This window comes from Pleuronectes platessa, chromosome 13 (genome assembly GCF_947347685.1).
Source record: "Pleuronectes platessa chromosome 13, fPlePla1.1, whole genome shotgun sequence".
NCBI lineage: Eukaryota > Metazoa > Chordata > Actinopteri > Pleuronectiformes > Pleuronectidae > Pleuronectes > Pleuronectes platessa.
Genome location: NC_070638.1, coordinates 9,563,772 through 9,587,349, shown reverse-complemented (window position 1 = coordinate 9,587,349; position 23,578 = coordinate 9,563,772). Strand labels below are relative to the sequence as shown.

At 42.8% G+C, this 23,578-nt stretch overlaps 2 protein-coding genes across 2 annotated transcripts in view; one reads left to right on the top strand and one right to left on the bottom strand.

Annotated features, from left to right (window-relative positions):
• phlpp1 (PH domain and leucine rich repeat protein phosphatase 1) overlaps positions 1–9,356 on the top strand; it is a 47,621-nt gene extending 38,265 nt beyond the window's left edge. Inside the window, exons 6-17 of the mRNA XM_053438050.1 lie at positions 1,179–1,406; positions 2,465–2,667; positions 3,018–3,078; positions 3,969–4,064; positions 4,888–5,043; positions 5,351–5,551; positions 6,109–6,271; positions 6,358–6,488; positions 6,666–6,779; positions 7,103–7,297; positions 7,394–7,622; positions 7,720–9,356. Coding sequence (XP_053294025.1) covers positions 1,179–1,406; positions 2,465–2,667; positions 3,018–3,078; positions 3,969–4,064; positions 4,888–5,043; positions 5,351–5,551; positions 6,109–6,271; positions 6,358–6,488; positions 6,666–6,779; positions 7,103–7,297; positions 7,394–7,622; positions 7,720–9,039 — 3,097 coding nt within the window. The 3' untranslated portion in view covers positions 9,040–9,356. The remainder of the gene's footprint in view (positions 1–1,178; positions 1,407–2,464; positions 2,668–3,017; positions 3,079–3,968; positions 4,065–4,887; positions 5,044–5,350; positions 5,552–6,108; positions 6,272–6,357; positions 6,489–6,665; positions 6,780–7,102; positions 7,298–7,393; positions 7,623–7,719) is intronic.
• Positions 9,357–10,800: 1,444 nt separating this feature from the next.
• LOC128454530 (meprin A subunit beta-like) lies at positions 10,801–16,616 on the bottom strand. Its single transcript, XM_053437949.1, has 14 exons — positions 16,539–16,616; positions 16,454–16,472; positions 16,311–16,361; positions 16,175–16,218; positions 15,994–16,072; positions 14,898–15,015; positions 14,575–14,753; positions 13,852–14,070; positions 13,437–13,589; positions 13,059–13,274; positions 12,498–12,965; positions 12,223–12,402; positions 11,771–11,948; positions 10,801–11,020 (listed from the first exon to the last, which is right to left on the bottom strand). Exons 1-14 carry the CDS (start codon positions 16,614–16,616, stop codon positions 10,801–10,803), a joined length of 2,202 nt encoding a protein of 733 aa, XP_053293924.1.
• Positions 16,617–23,578: the final 6,962 nt, after the last annotated feature.

Here is a 23,578-nt window from a genome sequence, read left to right as displayed (position 1 = left end):
AGTTTGAGTTTCACAAGTTTATAAAGCCGAATGTTACCAAACAACAAGCACATGGCTTACAACCGTCATGGTGCCCTTTGATACTTTCAGCATGTGATCAAACCGTATAGAAACGTGCACTGAGCATTTGTGGTGAGGGTAGTGAGTCACGGCCTTGTTCCTGGTCTGTTTAATTTCTCTTTGTAACGAGACAAAATTCATTGTCAATCTTTTTTGAAAATATTTATATATCCTCTTTTTCTTCATCTTGATTCTGGGCTCATCTGTTGTGCAGATGTTTTGGGCTCTTCCTCTTATATTTTGGTACTTTTTCTTTGACAGCTTTTTGTGTGTCCTTGAGGACTCAAATGACAATAAAACTTTATTGATTGTTTTACGTTGTTGTAGTGGCTTAGAAATTATGTTTTTTGATGTCTTAGTGAAAGTTTTACTCTGCCCCACCAAAATAAAATAATCTTCATTCTAGTCCATAATTTCAAATAGGGCAGAACAAGCTTTTCTCTCATAGAAGACTTGTTTAAAGTTTTGGTTGAGCTCCAGTACCGGCCTCCGACCCAGTGGAAAATCCCTTATACTCACTTCATAAAAAGTTGGCTAATGGAATAAGGGCCTGAACTCACATGAGGTGCCAATCACCCCATGGATGGTCCAAGATGTCACAACGTAAAAGCAAAATAATGTTGTGCTGACAAAAAGATACCAAACATTGCCATGGTAAACATATAAATGTGATATATATAAAGACCCAGTGCTTCTACGGGTTAAATGTTTTAATTTATTTATGTATTATGTCCCTTCACAACAATACAGGCTACAGTATTCCTCTGTAATGTAGAGTATTCAGTACTGACAGCTTGGTTTGGACATGTACTTTAAATTGAAAACTGTTGGAAAACATTTAAACTGGTGTGTGGTTTGAAACATGACAAGATGAGAAGTTAATCTGCCTGAATGATCTGGTATGCCTGTAGATTCCTGAAGTGGCCGGTAGGGCATTTATGATGCTACTGCCACCTGCTGGAATCACAAGTGTAGTGATCATAAGGGCTGAATATTTGAAGAAGAACTTGTCAGTACAGTGGCATTTGCCTCTGAGCTTCTATATCTGTGAAAATGAAGAATCATCATTGCTTGTCTCCTCCTAAAGTCCAACGTCTAACTTGATGTTCCTCTCTCAGCTTGCAGACATTCCTCTTGGATGGCAACAGTTTAGATGAGCTGCCCAACGAGCTGGGATCCCTGCAGAGGCTGAGCTACTTTGGTCTGTCCTTCAACCAGTTCAACCACGTTCCCCAGGTGCTGGAGCGTTTGACCTCCATGGAGAAGCTGTGCATGGCCGGCAACAACCTAGAAACACTCGTCCTGCAGAACTTCAGACTTCTCCGAGTCAAACACATCGACTTAAGGTACAACAGTGCACGCACATTGTCACAAATATGAATTTATTGATCATGATATATGACTGGGAGTGTATAATGAATCTCTGACATACAAACGAATATCACGTTAAATCCTCAGTCATACCTGTGCTCCAGTCAAACACTGTGCTCAATGACCCGTTATCGCACTAATGATGGAAATACTAAGAAGAAGCCAAATCGTGATCAGTCAGCCAGACAGCATGGAATCAGGAAATCATTTGCCTGCACTGGCTCCATCAGGTGTCTTCACCTTGTGTGGAAAAGCACAGAGCTGTGGTGACTTGCAGTATTCTCCAGTTAATACTTGACTTCTTCTGACTTTGCTTAAACTGGGTCAGTAAATACATTTTCTAGCGTTTCCCACCTGGTGGAGCGAAGGTCACGTGGTATCTCTGATGTGTTTGTTGTCTTAGTTGGAAACCACAGAGGTAAAAGTCTTTCAGCGAGTTTAAAGCAACTTGTCTCCTGAATTTGCTGCTTTTGTGTATTCCATGTAATTTTAAAGATGATGTATTTGAGTTAGGAATATATTGTTATTGGTATTTTAATTAAAAGTACACTTTTAATGGGTTAAAATGTATTAATTATTACAACAGATTATTTCACTCAATTATTTATGTTATTAAAGCTCCTACACCTCAGTTTTTACCTTCGTTTTATGAAACAAATAATCAACAGAATAATGATCAATGGACATTCTATCTTTTCCTAAGTTATTAGGTATAGTTTGTGATAACCACAAGTGTATAATATGAAGCATTCAGCATTATTGTCTATTTTAAAACACCAAAAGTCTATTTTGACATGACTTTTTATGCTGTTTCTTTCATCTGAAACTATAAATTATGTTGTTTATGGAAGAGAATAATATATTTATGCCTTATATGTCTAAATCAGTTCCCTTGAAGTTAAACAGAGCTCAAGCAGCTGCACAATATATCAGCTATCACCTAAGGCATGTTCCCTCCCTCATAAGAAAGGCTACAACCTGTGAAGCTCAGCCGGAGTTGAACCTTCGCTTTCCCCCCTGCCCCCTCTGTCAGGCTGAATAAGATCTCCAGCATGGTGCCAGATGAGCCCGACCTGCTGAGGCACGTGACCCAGCTGGACGTGAGGGACAACCGGCTGACGGAGCTGGACGCCTCAGTCTTCCCCAGGCTGGAGGTGCTTCACTGCGAGAGGAACCACATCTCCAGCCTCAAGGCCAAGGGTTGCTTGCTCAAAGGCATCTACACTGCCAACAACGGTGGGTTTGGCACACACTGCCTTTAAAGTTCTCTGCAAGGGCGCTCATGTGTGCTTAAAAAAAAAGACAGATTCCTTCCCTTCCCTCTCACATCTCCACCGTTCTATCTTTTCCTTCACAGAAATCAATGATGCGAATCTCCCCTCTGTGAACCTTTAACATCTTTCTAATCTCGCTGCAATATTTTCTTTCCTCTTACATTCAGGCCATACTGCAGTGTCATTGTCTCTCTTCCTCAACAACTTTTCACCTCCTCCAAACTCTCCCCTCCATTTTCCCTCCACCTGCTTTTTGCGATAGATTACCTCTGTCCTTGCTGTAGGTTAATGTGTTTTGATTTCTCCCCGCAGAGCTACGACAACTGGATGTCAGTCCCGTGCCTTCCAATCTGAGCTACATGGATATCTCGAGGTGAGAAGAAAAATCAGATGCGGCACTAATTGAAAAAACTATTTTGAAAATGAAGCTCATTTACTGCACATCCTCAGTGCCCTTCAAGGACACAGGAGCAGTGATTGTTTTCTGCGTACTGGATGTTGGAAAATGTGGTTAATTATGAACTAAAGAGGGTTGTCATTGTCAAACTGTATCATCCCTGACCTTTGACATGTCCTCTGCTTGTTAAGTGAAAGATATGCTTCTGTGCTCAACTTCTTTTGGTCATTAAAAGAAGAAGACATGAAAAGAATAATTAAATTTAAGGGGCTGAATTTATCTTTATTATTATCTTTGAATCCTCAAGAGCTCTGTCGAGGGCTGTGGTTATTATTTGCAGCTCCTCCGAGAGGTCAGTTATCTGATGTAGTGAATTTATAATAGTACTAAACTAGAATTGCTCTCAGCAGAAAGCATACCTCCACCAAGGCCTAACAATCCCTGTAAATTCTAATAAGCTCCACCACATTTCACACTCTCATAGATATTAGTTCCCGAAATAGAGATCCATGACTTATTCCCTGGGAAAATGGTGAAAAAATGCCTTATCCCAAAATGTTAAAAGAGAAAATATATTTTCCTTCACTCTGATCCGTGTATGCACCACGTTTGATGGGTTCTTCACTGACCCAAATCCTTCCACCAAGTTCTGTGGAAATCCATCAAGCAGGTTTTGTGTAATCTTGCTTGAATACAAACAGACAGAGGTTAAAAAGCCACTTTCCATCCAGAATGGAAGATGCTGCCTTCTGTTCTCTAGAGCAGCACTGTTGAGAATTCAACTACATGCAGTAACCCAATGAATTATATCTGTTGGTAAGTGTACACATAATTTATCATCATCATCACCCCCTCTCGTTCTGTAGGAACCATATGGACTCCTTGCCAGACTGGCTGTGTGAAGCAAAGAAGCTGGAAGTTCTGGACGTGAGCCACAACCTCATCACCGAGCTCCCTGCGCGGTGAGTCTCTCCTTCTCACCCGATGTGTCCTGTGAATGAAAGTACCCTGCAGGATTGTTGTCCCCGCCATCTATCCCCCATAGAGCCTCATAAATCACACAGATAGCCTGTGACCTCCACAGCCCTCGTCCATTCTCTTCGTCTTTATATAGCCTTTTAGAAGGTCAACTCAGATACAGTTCACCTCCTCCTCTTCTCTCTGTCTTTCCATTTTTCTTCCACTTTCTCTCATCCTCTGGTGCCATCAGTGTCTGTAGATTTATATTTTACCCAATAAGTGTCAGGATGATGAATTTCAGCTGCAAGCTCCACTAGAGGCGCTGCTATTTTCTGAATTCACATCCGTCCTCGCCCCCATGGTCCTGCTGCTCTACTCTCATTTCCATGACTATTTTAGTCGACTTCACTTACACTTGTCCTATCTATCTATCTATCTATCTATCTATCTATCTGTCTATCTATCTATTTATCTATCTATCTCTCTATCCATCTATCCATCCATCTATCCATCTATCCATCTATCCATCTATCCATCTATCATCTATCCATCTTTCTATCTATCTATCTATATATCTATATCTCTCTCTCTCTCTTTCTCTCTCTCTCTCTCTCTCTCTCTCTCTCTCTCTCTGCTAACTAACTATTTATCTGTCTGTCTGTCAGTTGTATCTCTATCTCTATGTCTCTATTAATATATCTGTCGCTACGTCCGTCTTTCCATCTCTCTATCCATCTATTTATATGTCTGTCCATCTGTCCGTCCATCCATACGTTTATTTGTTCTCGTTCTGACCTGAGCATCTGTATACTCCTCATGCCGCAGGTTGTTCTGCAGCAACAGTCTTAGGAAGCTGAGTGCAGGACATAACCAGTTGCAGAAGCTTCCTGAAAGAGTGGAGCGCCCTCTGCTGGAAGTTCTGGACGTACAACACAATCAACTGGTGGAGCTGCCTTGCAACCTGTTCCTCAAATCTGACAGGTAGCATTAGTCATTGTGTGGAATTCATTTTTGTCTTAATCAGATCATGCGCTCTACGTCTGACAATGAGATTGAACATAGGGAAAATTAAAATGAGGTACAGAATGGGATTTTTAATCGAGGGCAGGCAAGATGCTCAAGGGCAAAGATGGCTGGGAAATAAAAAAAAAAAACACTACAAGCATGGGAGAGGGGAGTGATTTAACGGGAATCATAAAAGTAGGAAGTCAGGCTGAAGACTCTTCATCTCAGTTTTAATGTCCACTATCTGCAAGAAGGTAAAACATGTTAAATTTTCATTCTTCAGCTTACGATGCGTGAATGCATCAGCCAACAAGCTGGAGCACCTGCCACCTTCCAGCCTATCAGAGGAGAGCCACAGCATCCTGCAGGAACTCTACCTCACCAACAACCGGCTGACAGACAAGTGTGTGCCCATGCTGACGGGCCACTTACATCTACGAATTCTGCACATGGCATACAACCATCTCCAGACCTTCCCAGCTAGGTAAATACCTCAGAGTTTATACTCCAGCCTGAATCGATTTCTATTCATTTTCCTCATCACAAATTCATTATTTTAGTGAATGTTTATACTGTTTATTTTATCAAAGATTTGTTAACTGTCAGAAAATTGTGAAAAATGTCACCTGTTTTGCAAAGATGTAATTTATATCAATATGAATAAATTATCTTTATTAGTAGCAGTATTATTAGTAGTATAATGTTGTGATGTACATTTCAGTGAATAAAGTAGTACTAAAATATGTTTGTATATTTTGGTTTGCAATCCCTCATGTTTTTATTGAGCTTTAAGCCCCAGTTGAAGACTACTTAACTTATTTGAGTTTTTAATTAGTTATTTAAAAGTGAAATGAGCTCGCAGCTCACAGCAGAATCGTTTCAGAGTTTGAAGCCACTGACTGAAGGAATGCATGGATGGAAACGTGATTCATTGATGTCATTTTTGTTCATGTGAACAAGTCGGAAACCACTGACGTTAAGAAAAAGCCTTTTTGTATGTTACACACCTCGGCTCACCTATTGCTTTGTCTCATCCATCAGTAAAATGGCCAAGTTGGAGGAGCTGGAGGAGGTGGACCTGAGCGGGAACATGCTGAAGACCGTGCCCACCACCATCATGAACTGCTGGCGAATGCATACGCTCATCGCCCATTCCAACGCCATCGAGGTCTTTCCGGAGGTCATGCAGCTGATGGAGATGAAAGTAAGCCTCAAGCAGTACTTCGCCTCTACGAAACGTTGAGCTCACATTTATCTGTGGTAATTGACATCTTCCCCTCTTCTCGTCAGTGTGTGGATCTGAGCTGTAATGAACTGAGCGAGATCACTCTCCCGGAGAACCTGCCGCCCAAGCTTCAGGAGCTCGACCTGACTGGAAACCCTCGTCTCAACCTGGACCACAAGACCCTGGAGCAGCTAAAGTAAGTCTCTGTGTCTCTGCTGGACGTCTTGAGATCTGTTGTGTGACTACAACCTGTTATTTTCACAAGCTGTAATTTAGTTATTCAAAAAATCTTATATATTTAGCCTATATGCATTTTTTATGCCTCGCCATAATGCAGCATTTATGATCCCCCTCATGTTCTGTTGTCTTCCAGTAATATCCGCTGCTTCCGTATTGATCCGCCTCCAACCTTTTCCTCGAACGAGGCATCTGGTGGGCCTGCTGTGTGGAGTCATGGTTACACAGAGGCCTCGGGCGTCAAGAACAAGTGAGTTCAAATGAAAAAGAGAAAAAAACAACAACAACAACAACAACCGCCATCCCACTCGACCAGCGGAGCCTCACTAATCCCAACCTCTCGAGAATGAGCGCTGTGAAAGCCAGATGACTCAAGACTGTATTGAAGCAGTGCTTAATGAAATCATGAATCACGTATAGTCACACGCCAAAACAGGTTCTGCTGCACAGTCGAATAAATGGAAGATAGAAAGCGCTGTGTTGTCAGTGGGAGCAGGGCAGTTGGTATGTCTTTGTCATACGAGAGCTCAAACCTTAAAGACGCCCCTCTTCTGTTTGTCCTTCTCTCCTCAGACTTTGCGTCGCAGCACTTTCAGTGAACAGCTTCTGTGGAAATCGTGAAGCCCTGTACGGTGTGTTCGATGGGGACAGGAACGTGGAAGTGCCGTACCTTCTGCAGTGCACAATGAACGACGTGCTGGCGGAAGAAATACACAAGACTAAGAGCGAGGAGGACTACATGACCAACACCTTCCTCGTCATGCAAAGGTACGCAATGCGCTCAATGGGTCATATATATATGTGGCCGTGTTCACGTTTCTATAGCAAAGAGAATAAACCTCTTTTTTTATTTTTCTTTCCAAGGAAACTCGGGACCGCGGGTCAGAAAATGGGCGGCTCAGCAGCTCTGTGTCACATTCGCCATGACCCCACCGACCCTGCCGGCTGCTTCACCCTCACGGCTGCGAACGTGGGCAAGTGCCAGGCCATTCTGTGCCGTGACGGGAAGCCACTGTCGCTGTCCCTGCTTCACAACATAGGGCTGGAGGAGGAGTACCGCAGGATCCGACAGCACAGGGCCATCATCACTGAGGTAAAGATCCTTGAAGCAAACTGTGTGCCAATGGAAATTAATGTGCAGCGTATTAATGTCAGCACTATACTCATTTCTTATACTTTTCTCCCCATAGGACAACAAAGTGAATGGCGTGACCGATTCTACAAGAATCATGGGCTACTCCTTTCTCTACCCGTCCGTCATCCCTTGTCCCTATGTGCAGACAGTCACTCTCACGTCCCAGGATGAGTTCTTCATTCTGGGCAGCCGGGGCCTGTGGGATACTGTGTCTCCCACTGAGGCTGTAGAGGCTGTTCGAAACGTCCCGGACGGCCTGGCTGCTGCGAAGAAGCTGTGCACGCTGGCGCAGGGGTACGGCTGCACCGACAGCCTCAGCGCCGTGGTGGTCCAGCTCAGCGTGAGTGAGGACTGCTGCTCCTGCTGCTGTTCTGAGCCTCCCCATCCTCCTCCGAGCCCCGGCCTGGGCACTTATCCCTCCTCCTCCTCTGCCATCAAGGAGCGGCCCTCGGACGGCTCCCTCCCCGTGCCCCCCTCCTCCTGCAGTGAAATCAGCAGCGAGATCAGCACCAGTGAGATGAGCAGCGAAGTGGGCTCCACAGCCTCGTCTGACGAACCCCCACAGAGCTCTCTGATGCTGCTGCACGACCAGTCCCACCATCCACACCTCCACCTGCACCATCCGGCCCACGTGCTGTCCTTACAGCAACAGCATGCCCACTCGGCCTCTCAGCCCTGTCAGTACCTGTTCCCTGGGTCAGAGCTGCCCTCTGCTCGCAGCTGCTGTGCCCTCCATCCTGCCTGTTTAGCAGGTTCCTTCCAGAGGCAGCTATCCAGTGCCACTTTCTCCAGCGCCCTGTCAGACAATGGGCTGGACAGCGAGGACGAGGAGCCCATAGCTGGTGTTTTCTCTAACGGGAGCCGCGTGGAAGTAGAGGCAGACATCCATTGCCTCAAAGCAGAGCTCGCCACCTCGTCATCGCCCCAAACATCATTACCCTCATCCGCCAGCCAGGAGCGCACCCTGCTGACTCTTCCCCCACCTCCGCCACCGCCGTGCACCCCAGAGCCCCTGGATGAAGGTGTCGACATGAGCCTCGGTGACGTCGAGAACGGTCTGGAGAGGGACGAGTCGTGGCAGGGAGTCGGAGCAGGAGGTGGGGACGGAGCAAAGCTAGCAGCTAAGCAGAGGGTTAACGGGTCAGTGGCACGCCAAGAGAAGAGTCACAATCTTATTGAGGTGGCTGCCGACGCCCCCTCGAAGAAATCTGGCGGCTACTTCACAGCTCCGGCCCAGCCTGACCCAGACGACCAGTTCATCATCCCCCCTGAGCTGGAGGAGGAGGTGAAGGAAATCATGAAGCAGCATCAGCAGAAACAGCAAAAGCCCCCCGGGACCGATCAGCCCATGGACTACTACGACACCCCCCTCTGAGCAGCAGCACGGACTAAAAGCCTCATCTCCCTTCCAGCAGCAGCAGCAGCAGCATGCACACGACCCGGCATCAACCCAACCGCTCCGATATCCCTCAAATGTGGTCACAGACGAAGTGAGATTCCTCCAGAGGCTGTAACATGCACATGAAAGCCTTCCAGCTCTACACAGCCTTATCCTTGGAGAACCATGCACTGTAACTGCTCCTCCTGTTTTTACCGAAGCAACTCATAGAATACAACGAGCAAATGAGCCCTTTAACGATACTCCACCCTCTTGAAAAAGCAAAACGCCCGTGTCCACGGCCCCTGGTGTCCACGGCCCCTGGTGTCCACGGCCCCTGGTGGACGTGGCCCCTGGTGTCCACGGCCCCTGGTGTCCACGGCCCCTGGTGTCCACGGCCCCTGGTGTCCACGGCCCCTGGTGTCCACGGCCCCTGGTGTCCACGGCCGTGCCCTTCTCACAGACTGGAACCTTTTCTTTGTTTTTTACATGAGACAACCAGCCGAGTATGTAATCAACACTAGTCTCTTTGCAATAGCATTAGCTCGCCACAGCACTTGTTAATATTGATAACAATTACATGGTTTGTTTGTTGTTTGTTTGTTTTGTAAGAACTTACCATATCTTTCAATGTGAAAGCAGAGAAGTTGCTGAAAGAACTTTTTAAAAACAGAGACACATAATCTTTTTATGGTCAGTGAACTATGTTGAATGGTGCACTAGTAATACCACACTTAACTGTTGTAGATAGGGCACTTAAAATACTGTATTTCTTCAGTAAATCATGGCTCTTGGCCTGGAAAATGGCATAGAAATTTTTTGTAGAAGTTTTAAATACTAACTCCTAGGAGTTGCATACTCTTTATGGTGACTCAGTCACTTTTACTAATCTTCTCTGAGAGAAATGGTGATTTTTGTTTTGTTTATTGTTTATTTTTTTCCAATGATTGTAAATAAGAGAAATGTTGTATACTGATGCTTTTGAAGGAGCTGCGTACCTGTATGTCGGTGAAAGTTGTAACGGTGGGGAGGATAATGTGCGGTTCGCCAAGAGTTTGCTGTCATGGAGGTGTCACTCCCCTTTATCTTTCAAAGTAGACTCACAAATACGAAACACACATACACACACAAAAATGTTAATGTGCAATTGCAGTTCTGAAAACCCAGCATTCCATGCTATACAACATTACTGTATCTAATAAACACTAATAAACAGATCTTTGCATGCACACTTGCATGCATACACACACATACACACACATACATGAACACCCACAGGATAATGTTAGTCCCACATCACCTCCCTCCTACAGTAACTGTTATCACCGGCATGACTGTGTCAAATTCAGTAATACAAACAAATATATCTACATGGAAAAGTGACAACACAAATGTTCCTGTCTTTGGTATAATAAATTTTAAATTTGTGAATATAAGTCATCGCGTCTGGGCCTTGTTTTTAATCATTTGTGCAGTTGAAATTTGTCAAATCAAGACTCATTCATGTGAAACTTTTTGTTTTAAAATAATTTATTTAGCACAATAATACTCTTGCATAGCTCTAAGTGTTTTAGCATTGAATGACCAGAAGGGGGCACTCTCAGATACTGTTATGATAAAGTATATGATGGTTTACCTTTGAGGCCCTTGAGTCAAATCTGAATCTGAAGCGTGCTGTATGAGATACACAAATATTCAGCTGATTTATTTCATTTCAAGTCGACTTTTTAGTTTCTGTCCAAAGTTCAGTGTCTCTGGTTACGGTTTATCTGGGGCGTGCACGTTTGCCATGATGAAGCTGCTGTCGCCCTGTTTCTTATACTTCTTCTTCACGCAGATGACGCTGACAACTGTGACCACCAGCATGACTGCCAGTACAGACAGAGAAGTGGCCAGTGCCAAGTTGGTTTTATCCATAACGGAGCCCCTGTTCTGACACGTGTCCCCGTAGTACCACCAGTCATCGCCCACCGCACACCTGGAGAACAGAGGAGAAACAAACGATGAGGATGACAGAGCAAGATCAGACATTCAGGTGTGACCAAGTGTTGCTGGTGGAAAACAGAAGCTGTTATCAGGACTCATCTTAGATTAGAGCATCAGAAAATCACCAAAAGATATGTTGTTCGGATGAAACACGCTGTCATTTTCATACAGATTAAACAAACAGGACATGACATGATAGTAAATAAGTTTACGAGTTTATATCTGCAAGAGCTAATATCCCAATGCCTTTTTCTAAAGATTTCATTTTAATCTAATGTGAGAATACATTTTTCCAAAACTTTGAAATGAGAACCCTTCACCTGAAGAGAGGAAAGAGTGTTGGAGATTTAACTTGTCAATTACCATTTTTCCCCTTTGTTTTATGTTTGAGAAGTTTCATCATTGAATTAATGGTAATTGTAGTACACATAATTTATTCGGCTCTGATCATATTTAGGGGACTAATATCTATAACCGGACCTTGGCGGAGGTATGGGCTCTAAAGTGACGTTGTACTTTAGTTCTGGAACTAGATAATATGCACCTTACATGCATGTCATGGGTATATTTAACATTGGCGGAGTGAGATGATGTAAAATAGGATGTGCCGCTTTGGTTGGGAGGAGTTCAGGTGTTTCAGAGTGTGGATTTGCCCATTAACAGCAGCCTTAAGTAAAGTCAAATTCCGGCTCAGAGGAAAATCCTGTTTTACAGTAACATTACCACCGTTACATCCCCTCACCTGCAAACAGCTTTCCCTGCATCCACCATACAGATCCCCTCATTGAGACACTTCTGGTTGAGGCAGGGGCCAGTGGTGCTAGTGGGGCCAGTGGTACCAATGGTGTCATTGGGGCCAGAGGTGACTGTCGGTACGGTCGTGGGAGGCACAGGCTGGGTCACAGTCAGATGAGACACATCTGGAGGGAGGGAGGGAGGGAGAGAGGGAGAGAGAGAGAGAGAGGTTAATGGTATTCAAGTGGTGGAGCATTGATGAAATGAACAGGCAGTGATTGGATTGCAGAGTGTGTTGTGCCCAGGAGTCATTGATGTAATTATACATCACTGTATATAGTCCTGTAAATTGTGTTTGCATGGGTGGGAGGGATGTGCCATTAACAAGCTCTCCCTCATATCTGTCATATGATTGGACACAGTCAAAGTACGTAGGTTGTATGGTGTGTTACTGTTTACCCTCCATTGAGAGGAGGAATAAGGCGTCCCCTCCCTTGATAAAATCCCTGCTCTTGGCTCTGAGGTGCGTGAGATACACCGCGGTCCCGGCGCCCGGCCCTCGGAAATACTTGGACCCATCAGCGTCTGTGACTTCAGAGCCCACCTTGCGAGGGTCATCCCAGAAAAACTGTTGAGACTCTGTTTGAAAGGATGTATGAATACAGTGTTACAGCCAAAGTGTTACTTCCACAATGTGCTTGAAAGTAAATAATAAGTCAATGGTTTTTATGCACCTGTTGCCTTCATGTTGGGGTCAGTGGTCACACTGCGCTGGTTGGACATGCGCTTCAGGATGTGCGGGTGCTGGTCCATCAGCATCATGGTCATCTGCTTCCAGGGGCAGGGCCATTTCTGCCCGACGTCCCCCGCACCGGCCACCAGGTGAGCGTAGGCCGACAGCTCGCCGGGGTAGCCCTCCTTTCCACTGGGGTACAGCCCCATTTGGAATGTGTAACCCTCCTTGGATGTGAATGGTGGACTGAAGATCGGTGTGTTTACTGCAGTGTTGTCCATGACCTGGCTGAAGTTCTTCACGCGCCATACAAACTCTGGGCAGGTGGTCTCAGAGAGGTTGATGTCATCCAGGGACAGTCCCCCTGTCGAGGGCCCGGTGCCCTCTTTGGACCCTTCGAAGACGACTCTGAACTTTGTCTTGACGTCTAGACTCACATGGTGCAGCTGCCACAGCTGCTGAGGGGATCCTGCTCCAGCACATCAGGTAGAAACAGAGAATGTGTTGACTCTTACACCGGCACGATTCAAAACGTAGAATTTGAGGATTCAGTAAAACTCACCATCTATGGTCTTTATGAAGCGCAGTGTGCCATTGGGGTTTGCTTTGTCGTACTCTCGGACAGAGATCTTCAGCTTGTCGCTGGGCCCGGCGCTGTTGTAGTAGAAGAACTGCAGACACTGGAAACCTCTCTTGGGGTAAAGGAGCCGGCTTTCAAGCAGAGCTGTGTCCCCATTGTTGGCCGTGCCTGTGCTGAAGTGCATGAAGTATCCTGAACCTGAGGATCCACATGTCACCTGATTAATAATCTCAACACCTAAACATTATTTCAATGCACAGTGCGACAGCCCACTGAAACATAAAGCAACAATTCATTTATTATATATATATATATATTGGATGTAAGTTATGTAGAATTTCTTTCCAGATTAATTCTCACCGGTGCATTTGCCCAAGTTGGAGTAATCAGTGTCGGGGCCTCCAGCAGCCTTGGCCACCCTGACCCATTCTGCCTGGTCCCCTTCTCCCTGGATCATACCACAGATGTTCTCACGTTCAAAGTCACATGAGTCCAGGAAGGTGGAACCCTGAGCTGTAAAGGCACACACACACACACACACACACACACACACAGGTGAGGGACTTTGAACAGCTATAAACTGATCAACAACACATTAATGAGAATGTTTTGCTGAGTCACACAGTTTTCATGTGGCAAACATGTAGGAGATAAGCCACGATATCTGCAGCTCAATTTAACATAATCAATAATTCAACAGTGGTGGTGCAGGTGGACACTTTTATAATGAAAGACAATAAAAGATATAATGTAGTTATTAGTTGTGGACTCTTACTGCAGTTGTAGAGGCGGTGCAGCTTGAGCAGGTCGCTGTCGCTGAACTCCATGCGTTGGCCGATGACGTCACTGAAGTCGGGGATCTTGGTGACGATGGTGGGCTCGCTGCCGTTCTTGAAGGCGTTTTTGCTGTAGTGCATCATGGAGCCGTAGTCGTAGGGGACGCCCAGCGAGCTGGAGGTGGTGTCGTCGTAGGTGTTGAAGTTGTTTTCTTTGCCTGAACATCAAACAGTCGGAACTCGTCATCACAGCGGCTTCCTCCGTTCTCCAAACACAGGCTTCGTAGTTCAAGAGATTTATTAGGCTCTTTATTTATTAGTCTAATAAAAGTTGCTTTCCAACGACTGACACGAGTTTGAAGCCCTGACTTAAACTCTCTGACATATCAAAGTACTCGATACTTTGATGGCAGCCCATGATAAATTTGACTTATCGACAACAGAGCTAAATTTAGCTGAGATACTTTGCTTAACACATTCACGTGTTTTATAACACATCAGAAAGTGCCTTCCTTCAACATCTGCATCAGAAACCTCCGGAGCACTGAAGTGATTCTACTCATTTTGTGTTTCAGTCCTTGCTTTACATTCCCCAATCCGACTATTTCTAGTAACCCACATGCAGCCTTGAAGAAAGTGTGTTTAAAGGGATCAAAGAAATGCAGCAGCATGGATGGAAAGTGTGTAGATCACTTAGGATTAAGCTGTGAAAGGTTCAGTACCATCTAAGATGCGGTCCCACATGATTCTGACATAATCGTCACGGTCCGATCTGGACATTTCGTGCCAGAAACCCAGCGCATGAAGGAACTCGTGTTCGATGGTGGCGATGCGGTCACAGTTTGTCCCGATGGACAACCTCTGCTTGCCAACGCGCCGGTTCCCCACAGAGGAGAAACATCTTTTGGTGGGAAAAAAAACATAAAAAACATATTTTTGGGACTTTTTGACATTTGTTGCAATGTTAGAATAAAGAATATATAAAAACATGAAGTACAGCTTGTGTTGTCATAAACTGAAAAGCCAAGAGATCTCTCTGCCTTACCCGCCCCCTTTGAAAATAGAAATGTAGTTTGATTCCCCGCTCCAGGGCTTGAAGTCGATGCAGGTCTTCAGTCTGTACTGCTCAAACGCCTTCAGAATCACACCTTTCGCATTGATCTCTGCAGAGAACACGATGAATCAGGTCTGCAAAATGCTTTTGAATTCCCTTCAAAGTGATTTTTTCAGTAAATTCATAAAAGGCCCCTGTTGAATGATTGAAGATTATCTCTATTAAGTCCAAGACTCACATGTCCAGCTCAGTTCTAAATGAACATGGAGCACCCAGTTTAGACTCAGGTGTGAACGTGCCCTGATTCTGAGAGGATTTCTGATTTCACATGCAATAATGTGTAAAGGTTTTGTTTAAGCAGGTTCGAACATTATCAGTATGGTGACACGTCTTTGCCTTCACCCTTTAATTTTCTCCCTCATTCAGTCATACAGACCATAAAACCTCTAAATTGTGTTATATAAGATGAGATAAGACTTTACTGGTCCCATAATGAATTCTTGAATGTCACTGAGGTGGTGAAGCGGTTCCTGTTGATGTTTTGGGTTTCATTTAACACTTGTTTGTTTTCTGTACTTCGGCCAAATTTAGAGTGGGCTCTAAGAGAGCAGCAGGGAGACGCCCTCCACCCCTGGAGTCCTTTGTGGCTACAGCACCGGCGTTCTCCATTCAGCAGCAAGCATGACCTTTGACCCTACCCCAACCCCCCTCCATATTGTCTGTTATGATTTAGATTTTTCTTAGACCGGTTCCTCAGGAATGGGATTTCGTTTTAACCCATCATGTCGGGGAAATCTGTTCTTAAATATAATAAATATGACATAAAATCACTGTATCACGAAAAAGCTACTATACAGTATTTGAGCAGTTTACGAGAATCTTAGGAGTCAAGGACCGAATTAAAAAAAGACTTGGTTCATTAAATTAAAAAAAAATCTGCTGTTTAAATACTCAAAGTTTTGTTTGTTCACAACTTTAAGAAGCTTCATAGTCTTAAACCACAGTTTTAACATATGTGTCATGTAAATCCATCTGTATTCCTCTCACACTAAACTGTACATGTGCATGGAGTCCAGGTCACTCTTACCTAAGTCATCCTCCATGTAGTATGGGATCGTCTTCGGCCACCTGTACTCATCCCCTATTATAGAGTTCCGAGTTTGCCTCTGCAGCGGTGGATGAAAGCAAAGAGAGCAACAACATAAGGAATCTTTACAAAAATTATATCATGCAGGTGGGGGAAGTTATGAACGGTTAAATCCACGTACCCCATCGAGGACAATGTCTCCCTCTGCAAGATCCAGTCCTGCCTCTGCGGAGTCCACACACAAAGAAAACTGGTTTTTGCATTCGTCACTGAATAAGAGAGAAGACCTGAGAAGGAAAAGTTGTGTATTTGCAAACCTTCATTTATGTCAAAAATGTCCAGGTCCCGTCCACCGTCCACATCGTAGTCTGTGAACGCAGAAGAGGTCAAACAGTTGAAGAAAAACTTGACCTTAACTCGAGTCTGTGCTTTACTTGCTACAAAAATAAAAATCACTCACCTGCAAGCTTTTCAGTGGGCTGAACAAAATAGAATCAAAGTAAATATGTTAAAAATCAAGTTATTACATGATAATAACTCAACACAATACACCAATTTCTCACCAAACTGAGGGTGGTGCCGAAAAGGAGACACACAACCAGGGCAGCTTTTCTCCCCGCCATCTCCTGAGGTGACAGGTAGTGAGCTCCGACTGACATTCAGAGACAAGCTCGTCGCAGGGAATAAAATAAAATACACGTGTTGACAAGTTGATGATTGACGGAGATGTACAGGGTCTCAGTTACACAACAGCTTCAATCTACTTCACTATCTGTCAACAGATCTTTACACATCTGCAGATTAGGTGCAAGCAGCAAAGCACTACAGGCCTTCAGGGAATAAGACAAACACATTTAATAATAATAATTATACCACTAACAAAAAAAAGCTCTATTTGTATCAAACCTTTCTTAACAAATTAACAAAGGATAAAAGCACCAATAATAAAACAAAAAACAGCTGAGGGTTTTAAGAAGGGATTTAAAAGCACAACAGCTTCAAGTCAACAAAGGGAACTCTGGGAATTGCAAGAAGGCCGCTATCAGCTGACCTAAAGGTCGAACTCTGCTGTATCAATCCGTTTAACCTCTGACAAGCAAATTTAACTCACATTTCAAATACTTAAAGCTTTAATTATTTTTGTGAAACTTTATTTTTGTTATCATGCAAACTAAATGTATCCCGCAGGTCTTCTCTTATCACCCCCTTACACTGGCTCCCCATTAGATTTAAAATTAATTCTAAGATGCTTGTTTTCACATGTCTAGAGCTCTACAGGCTCAGGAACCTGTTTACATCAAATGGAATCATATGGTCTAAATTGTGGCCCCAACATAATATAATACTCTCTTTATAGATTGACAGTCTGAAGTTTCTAATCAAATTTTAAATGAAAACTGATTTATTTACACAGAATTTGTGCTTTGTAGTGTTTGAATCGATTATTTTTTATTGTATCTCTGTAATTTCCTTTGTATTTATTTGTTGTGATTTGCTACTCTCTGTTTTCACATTTTTTTTCTAAATTGATCCGGAATTAATCAGCAAATTTCCTTGAGGCTGTATACTTTTTACGTTTAATTAACACTGCCTCCTGTATACTTATGCGAGCTCCCTGCACAAAACTCATTATTATATATACATATTCTTTTTCTATACATTATTCACAGATATGCTTCATGGAAATTGTAGAAACGGCTGCTGTACCATTTAAAATGTGCTGCTTGCTGACCGAGGAACGACAAGAAAAACTGTATTTAGCTCCTCAGGCTTATATTCCTGTGAGTTCTTCTTGACCCATTTATGTCCAAAAAGAATCACCATAAATCAGTCAAGGGTTGTCTCTTATCTTGAAGCTTTAGCCTTTATTCATTGTGCTTATTATTACAGTGGAAGTAGGACGATCCAGGAGCAAACGATCAAACACGGCCGTCACCTTCATGCAGACTTTTGCTGGTGTCATATTTTGGGCTTTGATGATTACTTATTGATATTCCCTGGGCCCTGCTTTATATCACTTAAAGGAAGGGTTCCTGGAATAGATGAAACTAATGGAGCCGAACTGATGCAGCTCAGGCTCTGGCCCTTATTTGTTACAAGGTGTAATACGTGCAGATGGAAGGTTCCACCTGCACATATTACACACTGCAGGTGGCTGTCAATTATAACTGATCCTAATTTGAGATCAAGGCCTTTATCTGAAGTCATGAATCTCCTTGTGAATCTGTGAGACCAATTTTAACTATATCTATACCATCTGAGGGTAAAGCTCAGATTGGTGAAGGCCATTTTCTTTGATATGTTGCCTTATCTGATTAAGCCTCCAGTTGGACACCCCATCATGCTTTGAGAAAAGGTGTCTAACAGAATAGGAAACTGTGGCCACTCAATCAGAAACTGTGGTGTATCTGATTGAAACACCAAAGATGCCCATGCCCATACGATTGGTGTCGTCGCCTTCCATTACAAATGAGCCCAGTGTTCCCAGTATATTAGATCACACTCCACTTAAGATGGGGGAGGGAGAAATAAGAGGAACGCTGCTCCCTTGTGTCACTTCAAGTTTGCTCATTACTCCTTGGAGCTTAGCTGGTCTGTGTTTTGTAGTGTTGGGGTGAAAGCTCTTAGATCCTGCAGCATGTCCGCGGTTGTCGAGTTGTTGCCGGTTGCTATACCATAAATAAAAACGGATAAGCATACATATCAATATAAAAATAACTAAAATAATAATAAAAATACTACTAAAGTTTAATTTTTATATAATGAAACTTTCACCATACATTTGTTTGAATATTAAAACTCCCCTCTAGCGTACTTCACTGGTGGTTTGAGGAAGAAGGATGAAAACAAAACTACTCTTGAAAAGAGGATGATGTGATTTAACCCTTTCTATTTTACAGTGCACGTACTGACCCCACAACGTGCTGAATAAGCTCCAGCCAAAGGGGCGGAAAATCCTGGTGTGATTGAATCGTGGTTCTGCACATGGTATCGGTGAAGCACTAATGGGAAATAGAACTGCAGGGCCTAACAGCAAGCGATTTATCTCTTTGCTATAGGTTCCTTCCCTTCTCTATATTATTTGCTGTGCATGGAATATTCCCCGTCTTTTTCTTGAAATCCCCAGTTTATGGAGTATATGTTCTTTGGTATATATTCAAATGTGTTTTCCCCCAGTTAGTGGGAAAGCGTAAATATGATTCAGGGCACACACTTTGGACTTTAATTAAGCCATGACTAAATTGAAGCTTTGGGAAATATGGAAGCTTGCGGTATGAATGATGATATAAGACAACACACAAAGCTGTTCAGACTGTATTAAACAAAGTTTAGAACATCCTAATAAGGCAAGTATCATTCTGTCACATGCTGTTCTTGTTATGAATGAAAGATGAGATCCGTGTATGAATATCTGCAGTATTTACATACTGTGAATTCTAGTTCTAATAGCCTCTGTTCCCATCAAAGATCTGTCCTGTTGTGAGTGGTATCGACCCATCAAGACTCCAGCCCTCCCACCGATCACAGGTTCACTCTTTTCATGGATCTCACGATAAGAAAACACAATCCGTGCATTTACATTTTCTAATTTACTTATAGATTAAAACTGTCATTGCTTGTACTTATCAAAGTTCTATCCTCCAGGTTTAATATCAGTTTTTAATGTTCATCTTCCTCTCATCTCATAAAAAAAAGGAATAAAAACAGCACGCGAGCAACATCACATTTAAAGTCAGACACTGGCGATCCAAGTGAATCAAATAATTTCCATAGTTATAAAATGTCAGATAGTGAGTCCCCATGGAAGCATCAGTTTAGATCTGTTGCCAGTTAATCAAATCAGAATCTTGTGCTGATTGTCTTCATGAGATATCGGGGCAGGGGGCTCAGGAAGGAGAGTGGGTTGTCCACATATCGGAGGGTCGGTGGTTCGATCCCCCGACTCTTCCGATCTGCCTGCTGAAGTGTCCTTGGGCAAGATGAAGTGGTCCGTAAGACTGAAAAAAAGGTTTATGCATTTATCATATGACATCGTCAATGTAGTAACGAGATCTGGATGAGAGAGGACACAATGTCAATACAGAGAACAATTGTGATTTTGTTTTAAGTAAATAGTGAGAAATACCTAATTATTGATACAGGAAAGATTGATTAAAAACACACATGGAAATTCTTATTTCATGCGGCGGCCCCACTACAGAACAAACCTCTCTACCCTCGCCCCAGTGCACACTAACCACACCGAGCACAGAGATGTCAATCACCTGATCACTGATCCAACCTTAAATCAATTATCAGTTATTGGTGTGTAAACAGCTGTGTACACTGTTGCTGTCTCTCTTCCTTCCTGACGTTAGAAACCTCGAGCTACCTGCCAATGGTCATCAGTGTCCCACAGCTTCACAGGCAGATGCTCACTGGCTCCGTGAACCTGAGCTGTCGAGCGCGACGTCACCGACAGCTTTCCGTTATTGCTATGATTCAGTTTCTGCTTATGGATTTGTTGCTAAAAAAAAATGTATTAGAGGTATATTTCAAAATAAAAACACATAGAAACTCTAAAGGGCTACAAAGGCAAGAGCATTTCATTTGGGTTTTGGGATTAACTCCATAATGGTGAATTTAAAAACTCACATTCTAATATAATAGCATCTGGCAGACATATGTGGTAAGTTGTGATCTGTGAATATGGGCTTACAATTGAAATTGTATTTGAAATGAGAACATCTCCTGAGTTGCTTTTCACACACTTTGTTGGTTTTGTTGAAATGGATCTAAGATTTAAGTCACTAAACCAGGAGAAGAAAGAAAACACGTTTTTACAGACTTATCATTTAATTGACACAAATGTAACTGTAACCTCCTAACCCTTTATACCCTTCTCATTTGTGGATGGGTTGTTTTCATTATCTTATGATGAGGTTCATGTTTTATGTTCAAAAGCCCAAAAGCACCTACTGAATGAATCTTGTTGGAGAAGAGGTTTCTTTCTACAGACAAAGGATAAACGCTGAATGTTGTGTATGAATTAACAGTTAATACATTAAATGGGAAAATAAACAAGCTGGTAAATAAAGTTAACCCATGATAAAATGCCCAAACAGTATGAAAAAGACGTCTAAATAACTGCGATCAGCTAGATTTAAACTCTAATATAATAAAATATCTATAAGAACTGTAATATTCCTCATCGTATCCAAATCGTACAAGCTTCCACCAACTTTCACAAACACCTTCACCAATTAAAAAAAGCTGAATTAATTTTCTGCTCCGGTCGTCTTCATGCAGTTTGTGTTAATCGCTTCTTCTGTTTTCCCGGCACCACTTTGATGTTCACCCTGTATTTTATCTTATCACGCACGTCCATTTCTTTCTCCACTCTGTTGCCATCACAATTAATTCTTGAAAACACCATTACACCTTGAACGCAGCTTTCATCTCAGGCTCTGGCTCGATCTGTTCCACCCTCTCTCTCGCTGTGTGTTCGCTCAACGTGTATGTGAGGATTCACGGCTGTAAGAAAGGAGGAGATCAAGTGGCCGGCTGGACTGTTTTTTCACTGTGTGTAATTCTTTTGAATAAAATCCATCCCTGCGTTCAGGGTGTGACAAACTGGAATTGTTTCCCCTGTCTGTATTTCCTGAGACAAATTCGGAATTAATTCTCGAGGTGCCACCACACGTGCCTTTGACCCACGGTGACTGATTCAATTAATGTTGATGTGGGGGATTCACAGCAGCTGTAAAAGCAAAAACACCCACCGCAGAAAAAAATGGGTAATCATGCTCATAAAGGGATTTTTACAAGGAGCAAATTGACAAGCATCCCAGGAGCAGCTCCACATGCACGGCGGAAACAGCAAAGATTTCCATTTTAACCATCTCAGCTCCAGGGACCCTTTGGCAAAGCAGTTATTACAAACCTGTATGTGAAACAAGGCTGCTCTTACTCAAAGAATTTAAATTTAAATTCCAGTTAAGTAAAGGGCCGGAGCAAGGTTTTCCAATATAACGTTTGTTGGGTGAGAGAGATGTCAAGGTAATGGACAAAAGCCACAGAAAGGCAATCAGGGGGTTGAATATTTCATTTGTGTACAATGTCAATAGATACAAGGGGAAAAAGGTTTATTATCTGTGTGGATCCGAACGCCCTCCATCCTTTGACCTGGGCTAATCTTCCATCATAAAGTCAATGCACTTAATTACAGAGACAAAACAACAGGAACGTGTCACTGCAACCCAAAAGCTGTGACCATTGCTGCCACATTACTAACAATGGACAATATAAATCAATGTCTACCTTCCTAATAGCTGTTCATTGATTAATATATATATATATATATATATATTAATATATTATATATATTAATATATAATATATATATATATATATATATATATATATATATATATATATATTATTTCTTTCAGAAACAATTTCATAGTCTCAAATGAACAGAATCATGGGAAACTTTGTGTTTTACCTAGAATCAGTGTCACACTTTCATAATTCAAATGAAATCTATTAAAAAGCTATTCAACAGAGTTTGTGTCATTTGTGAACAATGACCAGGCCAAAAATCTGGATAATTTAAGAATGGGGGTGTAGGTGTATTAAGTACAAGCTCATCAACAACAACAATTCTTTTATCAGAATGAATCCCACCCAAGGGTAGACTTGGAGGCATCTTAGTGTGTGTCTGTGTGTGTGAGTGCGTGTGGTGTGTGTGCAATTGACGTCATTAATTGATCAGAGCAGCTCACAGTTCGTGGGATGTGAATTCCCAGCTCATTATAGTGAAGCCTCCTCCCTCTTCCAATTCGTACATTCTGTCAGTCGAGGAGTCCGAGGTCTGAGAAGAGAGATCTATGGTGGGCAGAAAAAGACAGGGTGAGGTGGAAAACCTAACTTGGACATTTTCTAGGACCTAAATTGGATCAAGAAAACGTGGCTCAATCAGTCGCGGTTTCCTGTGGTGGAACACATTTGTAGAGGTAAGGATTCTTTAATCTGGTTTATCTGGAATATTTTACGGCAGAGCAATATTGAATGAAGAAAGCTCCTCAAATCCCAGGATTTGTGTTCATGTATGAACACAGTAACAGTTTTCAGTGTACTACCCTTACTACAGCTGTCTGTGTAATCGTGCCTGTTGGAGTTTGGCTCTAAAAACACCTTGTGCAGTTGTGGAATTTGAAATGCTGCTTTAATTCAGGTTGGTGATAGAGCATTAATGTATCTGACCACTTGTTCATTGACCCTCATGTCATCCATCAATCTCCGTCTGTCCATCACCATCGGACTAAAACTTCTGAAGCAGAATGAGAACACGGAACCTGGGAGTGTTGATGATGTGATCACATGGGCGGCTACCAGATGTGTTCGTTCTTAAGATTAAAAAAAAATCACTTTGACCAAATAGTTAAGAAAAGGTTGATACAATCACAAACTAAACTCAATGATATGACAACCCCATGTAGACGAACTATAAAACTACATGCCCAGATCATCATTATAGGTGTAAATATAGCAAGTTCCTGTTTTCATGTGAACTTGAAGTGTCACATTTGAAAGGAAACGTTAC

Coding starts and splice junctions, on each gene's coding strand:
- LOC128454530 (XM_053437949.1), bottom strand. CDS start 16,616: ATGGCGGGGAGAAAAGCTGCCCTGGTTGTGTGTCTCCTTTTCGGCACC. Junction 15,016..15,993: donor CTACATGGAGGATGACTTAG/GTAAGAGTGACC, acceptor TGTTCTCTGCAG/AGATCAATGCGAAAGGTGTG. Junction 12,403..12,497: donor CCCCAACATGAAGGCAACAG/GTGCATAAAAAC, acceptor CCTTTCAAACAG/AGTCTCAACAGTTTTTCTGG.